This window comes from Vanellus vanellus (genome assembly GCF_965231255.1).
Source record: "Vanellus vanellus genome assembly, chromosome: 17".
Taxonomy (NCBI): domain Eukaryota; kingdom Metazoa; phylum Chordata; class Aves; order Charadriiformes; family Charadriidae; genus Vanellus; species Vanellus vanellus.
In genome coordinates this window covers 6,496,540-6,515,111 of record NC_138922.1, presented here as the reverse complement: position 1 = coordinate 6,515,111, position 18,572 = coordinate 6,496,540, and the positions used below count along the sequence as shown (strand labels likewise).

The 18,572-nt window shown below is 37.6% G+C and overlaps 1 protein-coding gene across 2 annotated transcripts; it reads left to right on the top strand.

Moving 5' to 3' along the window:
- Nucleotides 1-661: 661 nt before the first annotated feature.
- On the top strand, nucleotides 662-17,497 carry MFSD11 (major facilitator superfamily domain containing 11; the record flags this gene model as incomplete). Of its 2 annotated transcripts, XM_082492170.1 has the most annotated exons (13): nucleotides 662-757; nucleotides 2,309-2,364; nucleotides 3,383-3,490; nucleotides 3,919-3,998; nucleotides 4,101-4,197; nucleotides 6,130-6,188; nucleotides 8,463-8,604; nucleotides 9,446-9,486; nucleotides 10,633-10,698; nucleotides 13,424-13,549; nucleotides 14,577-14,751; nucleotides 15,757-15,892; nucleotides 17,224-17,497. In XM_082492170.1, 13 exons carry the CDS (start codon nucleotides 662-664, stop codon nucleotides 17,389-17,391), a joined length of 1,350 nt encoding a protein of 449 aa, XP_082348296.1. In that variant the 3' UTR covers nucleotides 17,392-17,497. The 2 variants fall into 2 exon arrangements, with proteins under 2 accessions (XP_082348296.1, XP_082348297.1); XM_082492171.1 differs by lacking the exons at nucleotides 4,101-4,197; nucleotides 6,130-6,188.
- Nucleotides 17,498-18,572: the final 1,075 nt, after the last annotated feature.

Sequence of the window (18,572 nt, the reverse complement as noted above, 5' to 3'; positions counted from 1 at the left end):
TTCTTAAAAACTAGTACACATATTTTTATTTTAAGGATTAGGAGAGTCTTTCAAGTAGAAAAAGTGTACTTTCCTAAAACTGCATTTCCCATAGTGCACAAGGGCTTTCTAGGTTGGGTCAGCTGATCTAGATTGTGAAATGTTCCTTATTTCCTGTCCAACGTTCATGGAAATGACTGGTGTGTATGAATGTCTCATCTTTCCTTTGTCAGGTGATTTAAAGGCTTTGGACCAGAATTCTGATTTAGACCAACAGCAAGAAACTGAGGTGATTAACTAGCTCAGTATCTGGAAAACTGCTTCCTTTGGGGGAAAGAGATGTCGTGAAGAAGTAACATACTGCATTCTGCTCTGTTAACTTCATGGGAAAAGGTAGAATCTTTTGTACCAAACCTTTATCTTTGGTGTTTGGTTTGTTTTTGTTTTTTTTTTGAGTTACTGATTTTGCTGTACATTATTTAAGAGAGTCACCAGATTTCTTGATTAGTTGATGTTTATGTTCGAGCAGCTAATAAGTAGTTCTAAGTAACTTTCATTTTTGAAGCTTTCTTTTGTTATTTTTGCTGTTTGTTTTTTTTTTTAACAGAGGTCAAGAGGAAACTTTTAAAAGAAAATAGAGTTTTTCCAGCCTGAAGCTGAGGACTTGTCAAGAAAACACAAAATGTCTCCTGAATCAAAAAAACTTTTCAACATAATTATTTTGGGAGTCTCATTTATGTTTATATTCACTGCTTTCCAAACATGTGGAAATATTGCGGTAGGTGTGAATTTCAAAACATGCCACATTTCGATCACAGTTATTCATCCTTTCTTCTTTGGTGTACTCTGATGTAAGAGTTGCTTTACTTGGGATTTTTTAATGTGCAAGACACCTTGACATTTTGTCTCCTTTCTTTCAGTTTAGTGTTAACTAGATTAAGTTGGTTAATTGGATAATTAAGCAGTTTATTTCTTTAAGATAGCATAGCTACATGTGTAAGTGTGCCTGATTGCTTAGAAAGTAGAAAATTAAGGAGTCCGATCAAATGTTTGAACTTTGAGAATAGTGTCTGTTTTGACACTTGCAGTATTTAACAATTGAATTACATTGGACCTTCCATATTTCTGATTATTCTATATAGTCCCTTTCAAAATATTTGCCTAAGCTGTTATTATTAACCATGCCTCTATTTTTTTGCAGAGTGTTTTTCCTAATCTAACATATTTTTCTGTTCTAAGAAACTAGACATTGAGGGGGAGTATGATGATAACATCTGACAAGTAGTCAGACTTCCACAATTGCTAGAACTGCCAAGTCACCTTCCATTTGATTAATTTACTGCTGTAGTATCGTGTATGCGTGCTGAAGCAAAGTTGGGCATAACATAATCCAAATTTACTATTAAAAGTAGATTGTACTCTTACTACTTAAATTTTTAGAACCCTGCTGCTGACATACTGAGCCCAGATCCTCTAACTTACTGAGCTGTTGGTGTTGCTTTCAATATTAGTTGTATGCCAGTTAGATTTCAACATACCTCTTGAGCCTACAGGTCTTACAGCTTCTCCTTTCTCGCATGCAAGAAGAATCCTTTCTGGCTTCAGAGATATAAATGTCCTTCACTGTGGTATAGAAATAACTATTTAAGATAGTTTTTCTAAAAGTCATTGTGCAGCATGATAATGGTCGTGAGTATATAAGTACAGCCCAGCAATCTTAGAAGTTCTGCAATGAATGCACAGCACCTCACTGAATTGCACCTAGCGATCATGAAATCCTGTAATTTATTGTCATTAAAGTTGTTACAAGTGACTTTCAACCAGGTCTGCCTGCTAGTCCAACTAATTACGTGGTCTCATGATCACTAATGCTGATTCAAGGGGAAAAAAAAGGAACAGGGAAATAACGGGAGACCGAGAAGAATGGAAACTCTTATCATAAGTTCATAGTTTGGTCAAATTAAAAGTATTTTGAAACTTCTCCTTTTTTCCCCACTTTTTAAATTAAGGTAGTCATACATATCTACCTAAGAGAGGTGTTTTGTGAAACAAAAAGTTTTGTGAAATATTTTAAGGTGCCTGATGAAATCATGATATAATCCTAAAGTAATAATTACTGCTTCAAACATAGATGCTTCCCTGCCAAATGTCTCCTTCAGCTTCATTGTGAAGGTGCTGTGAGTTATAATACTTTAAATTATCTTAAGTACTTTGTAGAGTTTATTAATGATTAATTCTAACATTTTAGTACTGCTTCAAACTGATGCAAGTGTTCTCAAACTAGAGGATATGTGCTAATGTATTACAACATATGATTTTCTCCTCACAGCAAACCGTTATCACAAATTTAAACAACACGGATTTTCATGGCAGTGGCTACACAAGGTAACTCCCACAGATCTTCTAATTACTGCACTTCTGGCAGGGTGAAGCTAGTTATTATTCCATCTGGTAGAGATATACTTTCAAGAGATTGCAGTGTTCTGCTGACTTCACAATTTAGTAACATGCTTAAAGCAGCTTAAAACACGGGCTTATCACATTCACTCTAGTTCTACTCTGAATTATTTCTAGTTGAACTACATGTCTGTTTTGCATTTTTTCTTTGTAGGGAGAAAAAACACCATATGGTCATCACATTCCCAACATTTTATCTTAGGAGGTGAAGAATGTAGCAGTTTTAAAATAAATAAAACTGCTAACTAAGGCCTCAGTTGTTTGCCCTTGTACACCTCCGTGTGTTTGTGTAGGATAGGTGGTGTGGATCAACTTCCAGCAAACACTGCCGTGTAAATGTGAAAGGAGCAGTCAGAAAGATGAGAAGCAAAGCCATGAAAAGCCATTCTGTTTGTTTATTCCACTGGCATAGCCAAACTCGCCAAACACGATCAGGGACCTTTTGTGCGCCAAATTAAGCTGTCATATAGGAAAACCTGGTTGATGCTTTGAAGGGTTTACTGTCTTAATGTAAACTAGAAATACAACTGGCACAAAATATATCTATCTATAAAATGTCTGTGGCAGAAAATGAAAACGTCACTGATAGACAAATGAGGCTCTGGAACATTCTCCTCCAGAAGTACTGGGCACAAACAATAACTATTGTTAAGGCACAGTTTGACAAACATGTGTCGTAAATTACAAGGTGTGCTTGGCTGTGCTAGTTTGAGACGCTGTTCAGCAATTTGGGAAACACTGTACACTCCTGTATTCTCATATGAAGTGCCATGGGAGAAGGTAACACAAGAAGGGAAGGAAATGTTTGACCATGAAAGTTATGCGGTTACTTAAGTTATGTATGTACTTGATACTTTGGAATCGACTGAATATTCTTAAATCAGTTGCGTGTATACCCTATATTTTAGTTTAAGTACTTAATCATCTTTGGTGTTTATTTATGTAGCATGTCCATTATTTATGGAGTATTTTCTGCATCAAATCTTATATCACCTTCAGTGGTTGCAATAGTAGGACCTCAACTCTCCATGGTTGTTAGTGGCATATTTTATAGGTAAGTATTAATTTTGAATATTTTTCTTCTTCCTTTGAAATCTTTTTTTTCATTTTTTCATGCCTAAGGCTACCATACCATACATGAAATTGTACTGGCTAAGGCAGGCAACTGTCTGTATCAGTAGATGTGTAACTGCAGAGTAGTTCAGCATACGTAGACAGAGTGTATTTTTTCCACAGCATTTCTCGACTTTGCTGACTGTGGAGTTCAAGTTGTGGTCTCAGATTAATGACTATATAAAAAAACATTCTACATGCTTAGTGAAGTAAAAAGATTACCTTTTTTTCACATATGACCTTAACTATTTTGCCAATGTCATTTAAAGAGAGAGTAGCTGATTTAGAAGAAGCTGTGAGATATCTGATTGTTATAGAGCATTGTCCACTTTAAGTCTATGTTCAATAAACCAATCTGTTCTCTTCTAGCCTATACATTGCAGTTTTTATCCAGCCTGCTACATGGGCTTTCTACACTGCTTCTGTTTTTATTGGCATTGCAGCTGCTGGTAAGCATTGTTCTTACCCTGTTTACTGTTCTTTGCTACATTTGAACATATGCCTGAAATGTTTGGGTTTTTTTCCTGAGCAATATATTCTGTATATTTCAGTACTCTGGACGGCACAAGGAAATTGCTTGACTGTAAATTCTAATGAAAACACCATTGGAAGGAACAGTGGAGTATTTTGGGCACTCTTACAGTCCAGGTAAGCTTTATTTGTTATTGTTTTTTTAGTTGTGTACACATTCTACTTTTTACATTTTTTGAGAAGTGGGAGACTACATCTAAAAATACCCCACTGGTACCTTGCAGTCAGAGAAGTGGGAGGGAAGGCTGGAAGCAACATTGCTGTTGCTCATTATAGAATAATGAATGAAAGTTACACATTGCAAGCCTCTGCTCTCAATACGCTAAGAAGATATATTTCTGTTAGGGGTGCATTTGACATAGGTAACGGAAATCTTGTTGATTGTGAGGGACTGTGCTAATTTGTGTCAGGATCCTGAGTGCACTAATAAGCCCTAATGGCCTTGAACAGCCTCACCTGGCACCTCCACCACACCCTTCCCATCTGCCCATGGGACCAGGAGCCCCATTTAAATTCAGCCCTGGGCTTTCACTTCTAGAGCTATGTTGGAGGAATGTCTGGCTCTGGCTTTTGTTGGTCTTTAGCTGATGAGGTGCCTTCTCTGCTGGATGTGTTATGTTCCTTGGCCCTCCTTCTCTGAGGGAGCAGCTGGACCTTGCTGACAAGCTGAAGTGAAGATACTAAAGTTGGATCTGGTGGTCAGAAGTGAGAAAAGAGATTTTGTTGTTAATAGTTCTCTAATGTTAAGTTTTGAGTGTTGCATCAACTGAAAAAGTCAACAAAAGGCTCAGCATTGAGACAGGCAGTGAGAACAGGGTGGTGGATGCTGTGTTGCTGCCATTGAGTATTTTGTGCAGCTATGGTTTATGCCTTTTGGGAGAGTGTAATGTAATTAGGGTGTAGGGAAAAATAACAAAAATGCACAAGAAGATAGAGCGGCTGACTTGAAGAGAGACTGAAAAAGCTGGCACTCTTTCCTTTGGAGAAACAGCCTCTGAGGAGGATTACACTGATGGGTTACTAAAACACAAAGGCAGTAGGAGAGCTGAATGTAGGAATGTTGCTCACCAAATGCTGCTGCACTAGAACTCAGGTCACTTGGTGAAACTAGAAGAGAATTTGTTTGAAACAGAAAAGTGCTTCTTCACACGATGGATGATTAAACTTCTGGAACTTGCTGCCAGAGGAGGGTGTGAAGCTGGATGGTGTTGCCAGGATCAAAAAAGGGGTCAAAGAAATCTTTTGGCAACAGGTCCACAAATGGTTCTTGAAGAGGGATACCTTATACCACCCCTAATGCCGCAATTCTGGATATTGGAAGATAACGAGGGGAGTGAATCACAGAAAGTGCTTAGGCTGGTGAACCTGCACTAAATGGCATTGCTAATGCTGTTGTGTGGACAGAACACTGGATTAGTAGAATGTTGGTGTGAACCAGTGGCAAACTTCTTGTGTGAAGTTTCAGGTTCAGGAACTAATGTATTGATATGTTACCAGAGTAGCGATTTCCACAAACCCAATTAATTGTGTGTTTTATAGTGAGTAAAATGCATAGTTTTGTATGAGGACTCTGAGGCTGTTTTGAATCACTATTTATTCAGAATTTATTTCAGGAAACTGTAGGTAGGAACACAGAATTTCCATGGAGCTGTTAACAACTGATTTAGCATTGCTGGGGCAATGCTTCAAGCAAGACACATGGCTTTTCTAAGGAAGTATTACAAAATCATCTCCACAAATACAGCAGCTTTCTAACCTATACCCTTCCAAAATTAGAGTTTGGCAACTTAGATGCAGATTTCCTCATTTTTGCTACCACCTTGTGTTTCGATTCTTGAACATGAATAGCCAGCATTATGGGGAAGAATCCTATACTGTGTTTGAAGTTTTATATAGAGTAAGCAGTTTGCGTGTAGAGTGACTAGTGTCTTTATTTTATTTACAATTGCACAGTACTGTTTTTTGCAGAGAATAGTATTACCGTGATGCTACAACCTTAATCTTACCATAAAGAGTGCTGTTCACCTTTGCTGTCCTTTTTGTTTACAGCTTGTTTTTTGGAAACCTGTATATATACTTAGCTTGGCAAGGAAAAACTCACATATCAGGTGGGTATTGCTTGTTTATATGGGAGGCTGTCCTTTCAAGTATGGTAGCATGACTACACAGATGAAATAATGAACTGGAAAGTGGCAAGAAACTTACACAATACCAGACAATTTTTTTTTTTTCATTCAGTTTTCTATGTTACTCATGGTCCTTGTATTACGTATGCTGTTTTCCTGCATGCAATGCACTTTGAGTACCTTCTTTTAGGATATTGTTTATAAAATTCTGCAGAATGCTAGCTTAGATTAAGGCTTTCCACCATAGCTGCTCTGGGTTTTTGACCAGTGCAAACATGCTTATGCCAAAATACGCATATTTTGGGGGGAAAGGTAATCTGGAATGGCTGTATGTTTAATATACATGCTGTCCCATTCCGAAGTAAGTTCCTGATGTAGATCATCCTTCTAAATCAGAGTGGGGACTGATTAACCTATGAAATAAAGGAAAATAAAGGAGAACCATCTCAGTTTACTCCATGGCTGTGCTAGTCACTGTGCTGGCACAAAGTAGTGTAGGAAGACAGAGACGGAGATGTGCAGCTGGACTGAGAGTGGGCAGCTGCTGCTGCTTAAACTGGCAGCCTTGCTGGAAGTGTGTAAAGAACTCAGTCTTCCTGTCTTGGCATGTTTTATGAAGACTAACTTCCTAGTGGGGTTGTAATTAGAACTGTAGTTTTTTTGTTTAACATTGTGCTAGAATGGTAAACAGCGGGAATTAATGAACAGTGGACTTTTTAATATTCTTAAGAAGCTGAATAGTGGTTGAAAGTGATTTTAAAGCACAGACTTCTGGCAACTGTTTAAGCAAGGCAAGGTGGGTGAGTGTATCACCTAATAAAATGGCAATGGTGAAAGTAGAGCAAAATGATTAAGATTTTAATTATTAAAAAAAAAAGTATTGCTGGAAACACAACATTTTGCAAATAAACGGGGTCAATTGTGCTGTTATAGTGACTATGAAAGTTTTCTTTATTGTAGTCTTACAGTAAAACATCTGCTAGAATGGTCAGTTCTTTCAACATTCAAAAGATGAGGATACTTCTGCTGTAGTCAATCAGGAATAAGATGTTGACTTCTAAATGGTGGTTATCAGGCTTTAGAAATGCTGCCCTGTTGAGATGAATAGTCCACGTCATGCCTCTGCTAGATCAGCCTTTCCAGGTTCTCCACAGACATGGGCTTGGTCTAGCACAGGTTCATTTTTCAAGATCTTTCGCATTACTTCACCTGTAACAAAGGTTTAAATGTTATTGAAAGTATCAGAGATGCTTTGAACCTGGTGGGTCTGAAATTCTGTGCTTTCTAAATTTCATTCCTTTTGCTAACCACAAAATAGGGCAATTAACTATTAAGGGAGTTCTACTGTTACATTTTCCTCTACCTTAATATGTATTGAGACTCCTCTTTATTAAAAAATGTTGATACCAGAAGGTTTAGCAACACTTAAAAATCAATTCCTCCTTCCTTTTACTACCTATGTAAAAGATATTACAGGCATTTCAAGGTGAAGCACATATTCTCTTTGATATGTAATCATGCAGAGATTTTTAATTGATGTAGAACAATTTTATATTTACCTTTAAGCTGAAGGGGAAGTAAATACAAGCGTAGGCCGTATCTTCAGAATCGTACACTAGTTCAATCACAACTACTAGCCGTTTTTTGGTGCTCTTTACCCACTCCCTCCCTGCTTAAGATTTGTGAATGGGAGTGGCTTTCGTATTACAGACTTGCCCGTGCCAAACAAGTTGATTAGTGCAGCAGCTCTGCTGCATAGGGCAGCAGTTCCCTTCCTCCAGCTGCGGTGTGCGTAGTGTCAGTTAGTGAGGTTTCAGGGGTTTTAAGGCCTTTGTAGTTCACAGGCCTACCAGTTTATGACATTACAGCACTAATATTTCTGATGCTGGTAAAGAGCTTTTTTTGAAGGGTTTTGGGATGGTTTTCTAAGTCCACTCTGAATTATAGAAGTCTTGAGAGATGTACTTTCTTTTGCTAATAATTTATTTTGTTAATTGGCTCCTCCTTGGTCATAGCCTTTGCATGGCAGAAAATGCGAGTGACACTGTTAATTATGCCAGTGTTTTATTGGCATCATAAAACTGAGACAGGAATTTGCCAGCAGCTGGGTACCTTTTGCTCCACGTGAAAGGTAAGTTAGAAAATTAGTATGTGTTTTAAACACGTAGTATGTCTGTGTTAGTTCATGGAAGGTAGTTGAATTGGTTTGAGTTGCTTTTGCACATCTGGTTATGGCTCTTGTTTGTTTTTCCACAGAGAGTGATCGCAGAACTGTCTTCATTGCTCTGACTGTTATCAGTCTTGTGGGCACAGTTCTGTTCTTTCTGATTAGGAAACAAGAGGACACAGAAGCTCCAGGGGAGGAAGATTCTACTAATGAAATCCTGGGGGACAGCTCGTAAGTGCTCATGGCAATAACATATTGTCACAGATACTTGTTTGTGCTCCTGCTCTTCAATGGAACGTAATTCACTTGTCCTCTGAACTGGACATATAAATGTTATGAACAACCTGTAGAATGTACAGATTTAATAGAAAAGTGTCGGTACCCTAACAAGCGATAATTAATGTTCTTTATGTGATGTGTTCTCAAGGGTGGAGTGCAGTACTGCACACTAAGTTTTTCCACTAATGAGTAAGCGCCTTTGGAAAGATAGCATTTACCTCTTTCCTCCACTGATTATTATTAGACAAGTATCCGTCTTTCATAGTCTGTCTTGCCCTCATCAGCTCATTTTAAAGGCTGGAATAAGCAGAGATTACTCCCTTTTTATAGGTTATCTTTTAGATAGTGAAACATGTTTTTCATATCTTCTCTAAATATATATATATGTGCCACCCTGATAAATACATTAGAAATGTATAGGTACACAGATAGGTTCAGTACAGTTTTGCCTGAGGCATTAGTTTAAATATTTTTGCTTTGTTTAAAGAACAATGAAAATGTTAGAAAAACGTCATTAAGTATGCCAGAGAAAAAATGTTCAAAGCTAAAAATGCTCAGAACCTGTATTAAGCAGGTTAATTTTTAATGGCGTTCACTAGCCCCAAAAGCAAATAAATGTTGTAGTTAGTAGTTTAGATGCTCAGAATCTTTTAATAATATTCTAGTATATTCCAGTATATAATGCTGAGCTTAGGAAATGTAAAGAAAACTTGAAAAATTAAGCTGCCTCCCAGCATAGCGATACAACGTGGTTATTCTTTTTCCATTTTGACTAAGTAATTTGTTTATCCAGGTCTGCACAAAACAAAATGACAAGAGCAGTGGCTGCCTTCAGTAAGTACTGTTTCATGTAAAAGTTGTTTCAGAAAATCCTGACGTATCCTTTCCAGCTCTCTGTGGTTCTGCTGATAATGTGATCATGTACAAATCACTAAAAAACAAAAATTGGTGAATAAGGTCTTAAGGCATTTCAGTTATTCCATTTCAAATATAGACCTTCAGGGATGACACGCTTGGAAAAATGACTCCCAGATGGCAATGGTTTTCAGACCAGAGATGACAGTTCATATAGGGACACAGGACTGATGAATTTTGAACTGAATAGGAATTCAGTTGTCTATGTGAACATTGACAATTTCAAGCCGAGAGAAAATGGGGCTCCCAACTGGAAAATCTTGGGAGCCACTGAACTAATGTGTGGGCAAATTACTGTTGATGCGTGATCAGTGTGAGCTTGCTGTCTGCATTTCAGAAGTGCTCCTTTCAGGTGATGGTATCGTAGAAACAAAGTTTGACTACAAGCCAAGAAAGCAAAGCAGACCACTTCAGTTAGATACCAATATAGTCCAGGAGTACTTCCTTGATGTAATTTCAGATCCAAGCTATTTCACAATAGCTTCCTTCTGTAGACAAACTCCAGAAGAACAGGTCACCACTTCAGAAAGCTAGTGCATGAAAGTTTAAGGGGAAAAAAAAAAAAACACTAACAATAACAAGATAAAGGACAAGTTACATGTTGTTTTATTTTGTCACCAAGTGATACCACTTAAAACCAACAAGTTTGAACTGGAGCATCTGCAGTTTCCATTGAAGTTTGATGTGGTCTGCCTCTGACTGTTAAGTTTGTTTTGAGAATGTGGGGATCTTCACTGAGAATTTATTTATCCTTTTAGGAGACAATCACCATGAACTGAGAGAGAGTACAAGAATACAATGAGCAGAATATTGTCTGCTAATTGAAAACTGTGTATCCCCTCTTTAATATTTCCCCTGTGGCATTTCTTACAAAAAAGGATTTCAGATCACAGCATTTCTTTTAAAGGGCAGGTGAGGGTTGGTTTGTTTAGCATTCTGTTTATTGTAATAAAGTCACAGTTTGCATAATTTTATCCTGGTTTTGCTTTAAGCAAAGGACAGTTTAGATTCTCTAAATAGCATTATTAGAAGTTTATATTAATTTCCGTTATTATGTCTTTACAGAGAAATCTATAAAGCTGAGCTTCACCAAAGAGATTATGCTTCTCAGTGTTACAACAGCTTACACAGGTATGCAGCAAGCAGAGTGTATAATCATGTAGCAGTGTCAGGGCGCTGTTTGGAATTTTAACCCCACAGCAGGATTGCAATTCTGTATCTCTGCAAACATTACGTGAGTTTTTCAATTAACTTTGAATGAGTCAGTCACTTAGGTCACTTGTGTTCTGCAAAGTGTTTCTTTATAGGAGGAGGAGAGCACCTAAATCTGTAAATACTGACAGATGTAGTAATGCTTGGTTCAGTACAGTCCTGGGTCACCCAAACTGAGGGTTAGGGAGAAATTCCGTAACTGTTTTTTGGGTGATTTGGCATTACACCATCAATAGATTGTAGGTTGTTTAATGCAATTTGAATTAAAGTTACTGTTGCAGAATATACTTTCAGTGTCCCCTCCATTGAGATGTGGAAAGTTACTAACAGTCTTCATTTTAGTCTTGGTTCTATTGGGAAAAAGTTCAGCCATTTTCAACTATTTTTGTCGTTAGCACTTGCTGTGGCAAGAGCTCTCTTTCTTTTTAGCAACTTTAGTTAAGCCTGGTCTGCTATTGTTAGATGAAGGTATGAGTTGTAAAATAAAAATATGCTTATTTTTGCCATATACTAAAGTGATTCTTCCACAAAAACACTATAAAATGTTAAAAATGTTGCTGGGTTCCTTTAATGGATTTGGGGGGGGGGGTGGGTGTTCTTGCTCCTTATTTGGCTTCAGATGTAGTTCTGTTTATGATCAAATTAAGTTTTAGGAATAATAGATGCGTCTTCAGAACCTCAGCTCCAAGTCACCATTACAAAAAATTGTTCTTGGCTCTTGTAGGTGACAAGAAAAACTTTGATGTGAGCAAATTATAAAAAGTACCGTAACATCTGCCAAAGCTTCTGGAGAGGAATAGCAGTAGTAGCCATGAAGTCAGCTCGCACCAGCCACTAATCTGAGTTACAAGTTACTTCACAGCATCTTCAGTGTTGTGTTAACCCAAATTACCAAACTTGCATTCCTCTTAGATTTTTAGCACAATGAGAATGCGAAGCAAGATAATAAGGAAAGGGAGCGAATCATGTATTGCCTGATTAATCTGAAACTTGGTTTTATAGGTAGCAGAAAAGAAAATATCAGTCCAGCTTGGAAAAAATAGCTGCTGCCATCTGGTGGCTCTTGATCAATATTGCCACTTTGTGTAGGAAAATACAAAGTCCCATAAGGCCAACAGCCAACACAAACTTTTATTTCAAAGACTGAAGGTTGGATTATTAAGACTGCTCGAAGCTCACCACTTCTTGAGGCTGTGCAGTTCATATACCGCATTAGGTGGCCTACTACGTGTAGACCAGAATATGGCGTATCTTATTTTTGCAGTAGCAAAATGCAAAGGAAGTCAATTAGAAACAGTTCTATTTTTGAACTGTGTTTCTTTGTTTAGGCATAACAATTTGCATTATTTTAAATATAATTTTTATTAAGGAACTGCTGTTTTTACACTGATGGTTGCTTATTGTTAAAGGAGAAGCTGTTGCTGGAGCATTCACACTACATTCAAGGAGTCGCACACACAGCACCGGAGTCTGTCACTGCTCGGACCAGTGTCCCTTCGCAGCTGGTGACTCCAGTGAGCTGACCAGTGCCCCTTCCGACTCCTCACTTACTCTTGGGGCACGCTCCCTCCTCCTTCAGGCTCGACCCTAGGTTTCCTGCAGCAGAGTTAGGTGTCAGATTTAATAAAAATGAATAACTTGATCAAAAGGTACAGCAGCAGGATCAGCCTGGGCTGGGTGCCTCCAGAGAGGGACGTAGAACAAAGAAATCCCTGGGTAATGATACCCTCGCGATCTATACACCCGTCCCTCATGCGCTCTTCACGCATCTTTAGTCCAATGGTGATTTTTGGTCTGGGGTCTTCTAACACCTCCTTGGATTCTCTCCGTGTCCAGGTGGGCCAGCTGTTGACTGCTCTTATGTCGTTGATTTGCAGTCTCTGCTGACAGTTGTAGCCTCTTTATCTTCTGGTTTGCGCTCCTTGTGTACCTGTGGTCGCTGGTAGAGCATGGGGAACTGAAAAGTCCCAGACTTAGGGAAAAACACTTCCAACACATCAGTGTGTTATTGACACTTTCCTCATACTAAAGGACTAAACACAGCAAGTCCAATTAAAACTTAAGTAAGTTAAACAACTAATATCTCTCAACACTTACAGTCACACTAATTGGACTCAGCTGTGTTACTGTTCCTCACAGTAGTGGCAGCAGAAAGAAAGAAGAGTTTAGGCAAATAGCAGTTGTTTTTTTTCTCAGTTTTAGTTTGTTATGTATAGAAAAGTAGCAGTCCATTTGAGGAATCTTGGCTCTTTTGGTATTTGGAGGTGCAGGGAGTCTTTCTTAGGAATGCCATAACTTTGGGGGGAGAACTTTACACTTAAAATTCCAAAGCTCTTGAAAAGCAGAAATATAAACTATAAGTAGAGATTGTGTCAACAGAAGTAGTACCGAACCAAAGTGCATGTGACAGTGATTAGTGGCACAGTGGTTTTCTTCTAATATAGTTTTTGTAAACTGGTGTAGGAGAATATCGTAATTACATAGTTTAAAATTCCCTAATTGCTTCTACTATACATACCTCATTTAAATATATGTAGTTGAAAGGTATTTCAGGGGAAAAAAAAAAACAACAGCCTTTAAACATAAAAAGTTATAGTAACTTTCATAATAGTTCATTATCAGTTTTGTTTGGTTTATTTCAAAGGTTTGGAATTAACGTTCTTTTCTGGAGTATATGGAACATGTATTGGTGCTGTGAATAGGTTTGGCAGAGAAGAGAAGAGCCTTATTGGACTCTCTGGTATTTTTATTGGTGTTGGAGAAATTTTAGGTGAGTCTAAGTTTACTACCTTATAGGAAAAAAAAAAAGGATTAAGATGATGTAGGTACTCAATGTGTTTTTTTTTTTTTTTTTATTTTACTGAATAGTGTCTTTCAAGCTTTCAGCAATGATTATGTAAACAAAAAATGAAAGAAATAAAATTGTAAATGTCGTTCCTTATTGCACTGTGAATTATACATTACATGGTGTAAAGTGAATGCGGACTAGGATGTGAAATACAGATGGCTATGAAATACATAAGACTGACAGAAACACTAGGCCACAATGTTATTGGGGAATTTTCAGCATTTTGATATGATGTTTTTAAATAGTATTCTGTTTACATTGTTATTATTCTTAAGTGATATAACTATTTTAAATTTATTAAAAAATGTTACACTAAAGATTTCTTTCTTTAAAAAAGCTAGGTTGTGTTAAATGAGATCTGATATTTGGATAAAATTGAATACAGGTAATGTTCACTAAGTAATTTTACTTTTTTACTTAAATACTGCAGTTTGTTTTGTGTTTCTTTTAAAAAAAAAAAAAAAAAAAAAAAAAAACAAACCAACATCATGACAAACAACCCACAATTTCCCCCCCCCAACCGCTGTCTTTGTTCACTAGCAACTCGTGTCCCTAGAGATGCATGTTTTTGCAATTAAGAGCTAAGCACAAGGCCATCCATTTTCACTTAGTACTGTTGCAATACTGGAGGAAACAGTGGTTGCTGGGAAAATATTTCCAAAAAGTTTCAATTTCTTCATCGACAATCATCTGCGATCTCCTGCCTGCATTTCCCAGACATCTCTAGCAACCCAAAGGTTCTGTCATCTTGCAAACGGGGCTGGCAGGTCTGGCAAACTCCTTGGGACTGTTTTCATGTCTGTCAATCTTTTGGTTATCCAGTACAGAGAATCTTCTAATCTCAGGTTTCAGCTTTTTTTTTTTTTTTTTTTTTGTATATTTTAAGCTTGGTTCTGTTCTTTACACCTTCAGTTCTGATTTAATTATCCAATCTTTTCCACTCATACAGGTGGAGGAATCTTTGGTTTACTGAGCAAGAATAATCGCTTTGGCAGGAACCCTGTTGTGATGCTAGGCATCGTTGTCCATTTCATTGCCTTTTATTTAATTTTTTTCAACATGCCAAATGATGCCCCTATTGCTCCTATGGAAGGAACAGATCATGTTGCTTATATGATTCCAAGGTATGTAAACTTCTTTCTTTGTCTGGTATAACTCAAGATGTATGTAAACAGATTGTTCCTCTAATAGAAAATTCTTTGAAGCTGCTTTCCTGTGTGGTAACTCCATAGAAAAAGCTTTCGGGAATTCTGGTTTTATTAAAGGCAGATATTCTACCAGTGCACACTCAATTTAGGAACTTAAAAGGCATAAGAATAGAAAGCACAAGGATGTTTGGCAATGATTCTGTCACTTGAGAACTGATATTCCTGACATGTAGTACAATAGTGAGACCAGCAACCATTGTACTAGGTGTCAGGAATTCAGTTTATTTTAAAGCAGTGTTGGGCTCAGTTTTACTACAGTGGGGAGCACCAGCCTTGCACTGTTGCACTGGTTGCAATCTTTACACTCAATCTTTATTGTCAAAGTCCTCTTGATCTAATTGGAGCCATTCTATGCCTGTCTTACACCACTCAGTGTTAGGGGAAGAATATAGGGAGCTTTCTTACCTCATCATTGCAGCCTTCTTTTGGGGTGTATTTTTGCAAATGTGTATGAAAATAGTGTTGTCAGTTTGTGCAGATGCAGCTGCTAACTTGCAATTATAAGCATTTGTGCCTGTGCAGGTGACTATTCTTTATTTAACTGGGAGTATTTTTCTGCAAAATGAATTGCTATTTCTCTAATATTCCTGCAGTTTTTATGAACTCGCCATGTGTGTCTCAGCTTTTAATCACTGCCTTGTGGGCTTTGTGGCTCCAAGCACCAAAATGAGTTCTTCTAGTGGTTCTAATCCAGTGCAGAATTGACTGCAGGTAACAGAAGTCTTAGCATTCAAGAAATTAAAATCTGATGAAACCATTCTTTTTGCCAAGCCAAGCGTTCCCAATTCTTTTCCAGTGAAATTTAAAGCCTGATAACTTTCTTCAATTCTCAGTTTCCAAATAAGTCTGCCAAAAATAGTTTATAGATGTGTCAGCTGTTTGAATGAATGGCTTTTAAATTTGATTCATTTTCTCCTTCAGCAAAGAGGTGGCCATATTCTGCAGCTTTCTGTTGGGCCTGGGGGACAGCTGCTTTAACACCCAGCTCCTCAGTATTTTAGGATTCCTGTATTCAGAAGACAGCGCTCCTGCCTTTGCCATCTTTAAGTTTGTTCAGGTATTACATGACACAGCCTTTTGAAAGTATGACTGTTGGAATGTTATGGAAATACTGGGCTGGGTTTTTTAATGAGCTGAGAAAATCTGTGTTGTTCTTACAAAGGGTTTCAGCCTGTTTTGTCGTTTTTGTTTTGTTTTGTTTTTTTACCTTTCACAGGAGAGAAAAACATTTTTAGGTAGGAGTAGCTTGATTGTATAGCTTGGTGGGATTGTGTCATTGAACCACTATTCCTTTGAGTTTTGAGGGAAGTTAGGAGTGTTGAGAATTGTAGTTTAAAGTCAAAGGGCTAGTACAGTTAACCAGACTTGTTTATTTAAATACTCATTTACCGAATTTGTTTACTCAAAGTCTTTGACAGAGGGGGGGTGAGTTAAAAGGAAATGAGTTGTGTGAATAGTTAAAGAGTTTGTCGATGTTGTACTTTATCAGTAGGAGTTATCAGGTAGGCATGCAGGCAGAAGAAGAATCAAGTAATGTTGTTTATCTGCCCTTAAGTTGTCAGGCTTTTTTCTTGCCAAAATAAATGCATCTCTGCTAGCTGGAGACTCAATGAAAAGTCTTCATACAATGTGAACACAACTGCTGTATTTTGGACGGTTCACTCACAGGCATTTATCTTGTTTGGTACTGAACTTTCCAGGTCAAGATCTGTGTTGATCAGCAGTATTAGTAGAAAAATAGTGGTGCAAAGCGTCGAAACTGTTCGTTCATGGTCACACCAACAGCAAGCTAGTGCTGGGAGCAGAGGTCAGAGTGTGTCTAGTTTAAAAGATGACAGCTGCTTGCTTCAAAAAGATATTTTTTCCATGTGCACTGCTCCATTTTTATATCATTCTCAGTGATAGGTAAGAATTTGAGATAGGTGTGGAATATAAAGATTCTTTGTATGAGCTCTAATGAAAATTTTACCCTTAAAGGACAGATTGCAACACTGCTTGTCAAAGCCTTTAGCTATTTTGTTATAGAATAGCTTGTGACACTGTAAAACCAGAAATAGTCTTCTGGGTTTTGTCTGAAAGCATTGGCAGTGTTGTTCCTAGACAAACTGTTTTCAAATACCAGAGAACTGCACTTGTGATGCTACAAACACTCTTGAGTTTTGCGTTTGCTTTCTGCAGTGAATACTAGTTAAATAACAAGTAAAAACTAAATCTGTTGTATATCATATCGAGACATATGTTAGTGTATAATGAAGTTTGAAGATTATATAAGCATACCACTGAGTTGCATATTAAACTGTGTGTATGTCAAATTGATAATCCTTGTATAGTAATACTAGGCTGGATATCTCCACTAATAATCTTTTTACACTGTGTTTTTTCTCTCAGTCCATCTGTGCTGCAGTTGCATATTTCTACAGCAACTATGTCCTTCTGCAGTGGCAACTCCTGATCATGGTGGTTGTGGGCTTCTTTGGAACAATTACCTTCTTTACAGTGGAGTGGGAAGCAGCAGCAGCTCTTGCTGCCCGTGGCTCGGACTACAGCAGCATTTGATGTAGATGCCACACCTAGTCCAACATACAGAGAAACACAGGCATGTTTATTGTGAAGTGAGAAGGTGAAAAGATGAAGGTGCTGCAGAGGTTAAGATGGAGGAAGCTACTCCTAAATCGCCATCAGTCTAACTGAATGTGAAACACGCGAGGAAAAAGTGCCAACTACGAAAGGCTTTTTTTTCTCGCTTTAATCAACAGAGCGTGGTATGCGTGTTTTTAAAAATCTGGTGTTAGAAACGGAAGGGAATGTAGAGATCTATGTATTGAACAATTATGTTCTGAGATGTACCTTTCAGAATGTAATTGCTTAATTTCACTCTACCATGCACTACAGAATTGCAGTTTCGTTTTTTCTCTCTAAATTATTTTTCCTATATTCCAGTTCTATAGACCCTTGAATTCTTGTATTGAATGAGTGATGTTTTTATAAGGCACATTATATCACAGAATGTGTCTGCACAACTGAGGAAGCAATTTATGTCACTGCCCTCTTCAACAATTAGATATGCAGAAGTATTTCTGTGGGAAATGTCGCTGCCTTATTCTGTATCGCCCAGTTCATTGTTTCACAGCCATTTGCTTATTCATCTATTTGATGTGCTTAAATTTTGTCAGATGTGGGTGGGTGTTTTTGTGTGTGTTTGTGTTTTTGCTTTTTTGTTTTTTGTTTTTTTTCTTTTGAAGAAAGAGAATCAGGTTGTAGCGTGACACGAAAGATTTTACAAGCATTTGAAGAAATTACCCTTAGCCATCTTAAGGATGTGATCCTGAGATCTGTGAAGGAAATGGTCTCTTGGTTCAGCATCTCGGAATTGAACTGTGTTGGTATAGCTGCTGAAACTTGCTCAGGGTAATGCTATATGAAGAACCATAAGGCATGGCTTCCCTTTCAGACTCCCAAGCGGTAGAGTTCAATGCAATTTGCATCATAATCTGTGGTGGGAGCATTGTCTAAGATAAATTTTTAAAGTACAAGTAGACTCAGACTCAGAATATGAATTGTAAGAATAATCTTGCAGTGTTTATTCCACTGCATGGTCTAAATATACCTGAAATGCTTGATGTACTTGTTTTATTCAGCATATTTTGGGACAACTGTACTGTAATCTTATTCTGCCAAATGCGAAAACAAGGATACTGCTAGCGTAGTTAACTGACTTTTAATGCAAAACTGTTAAG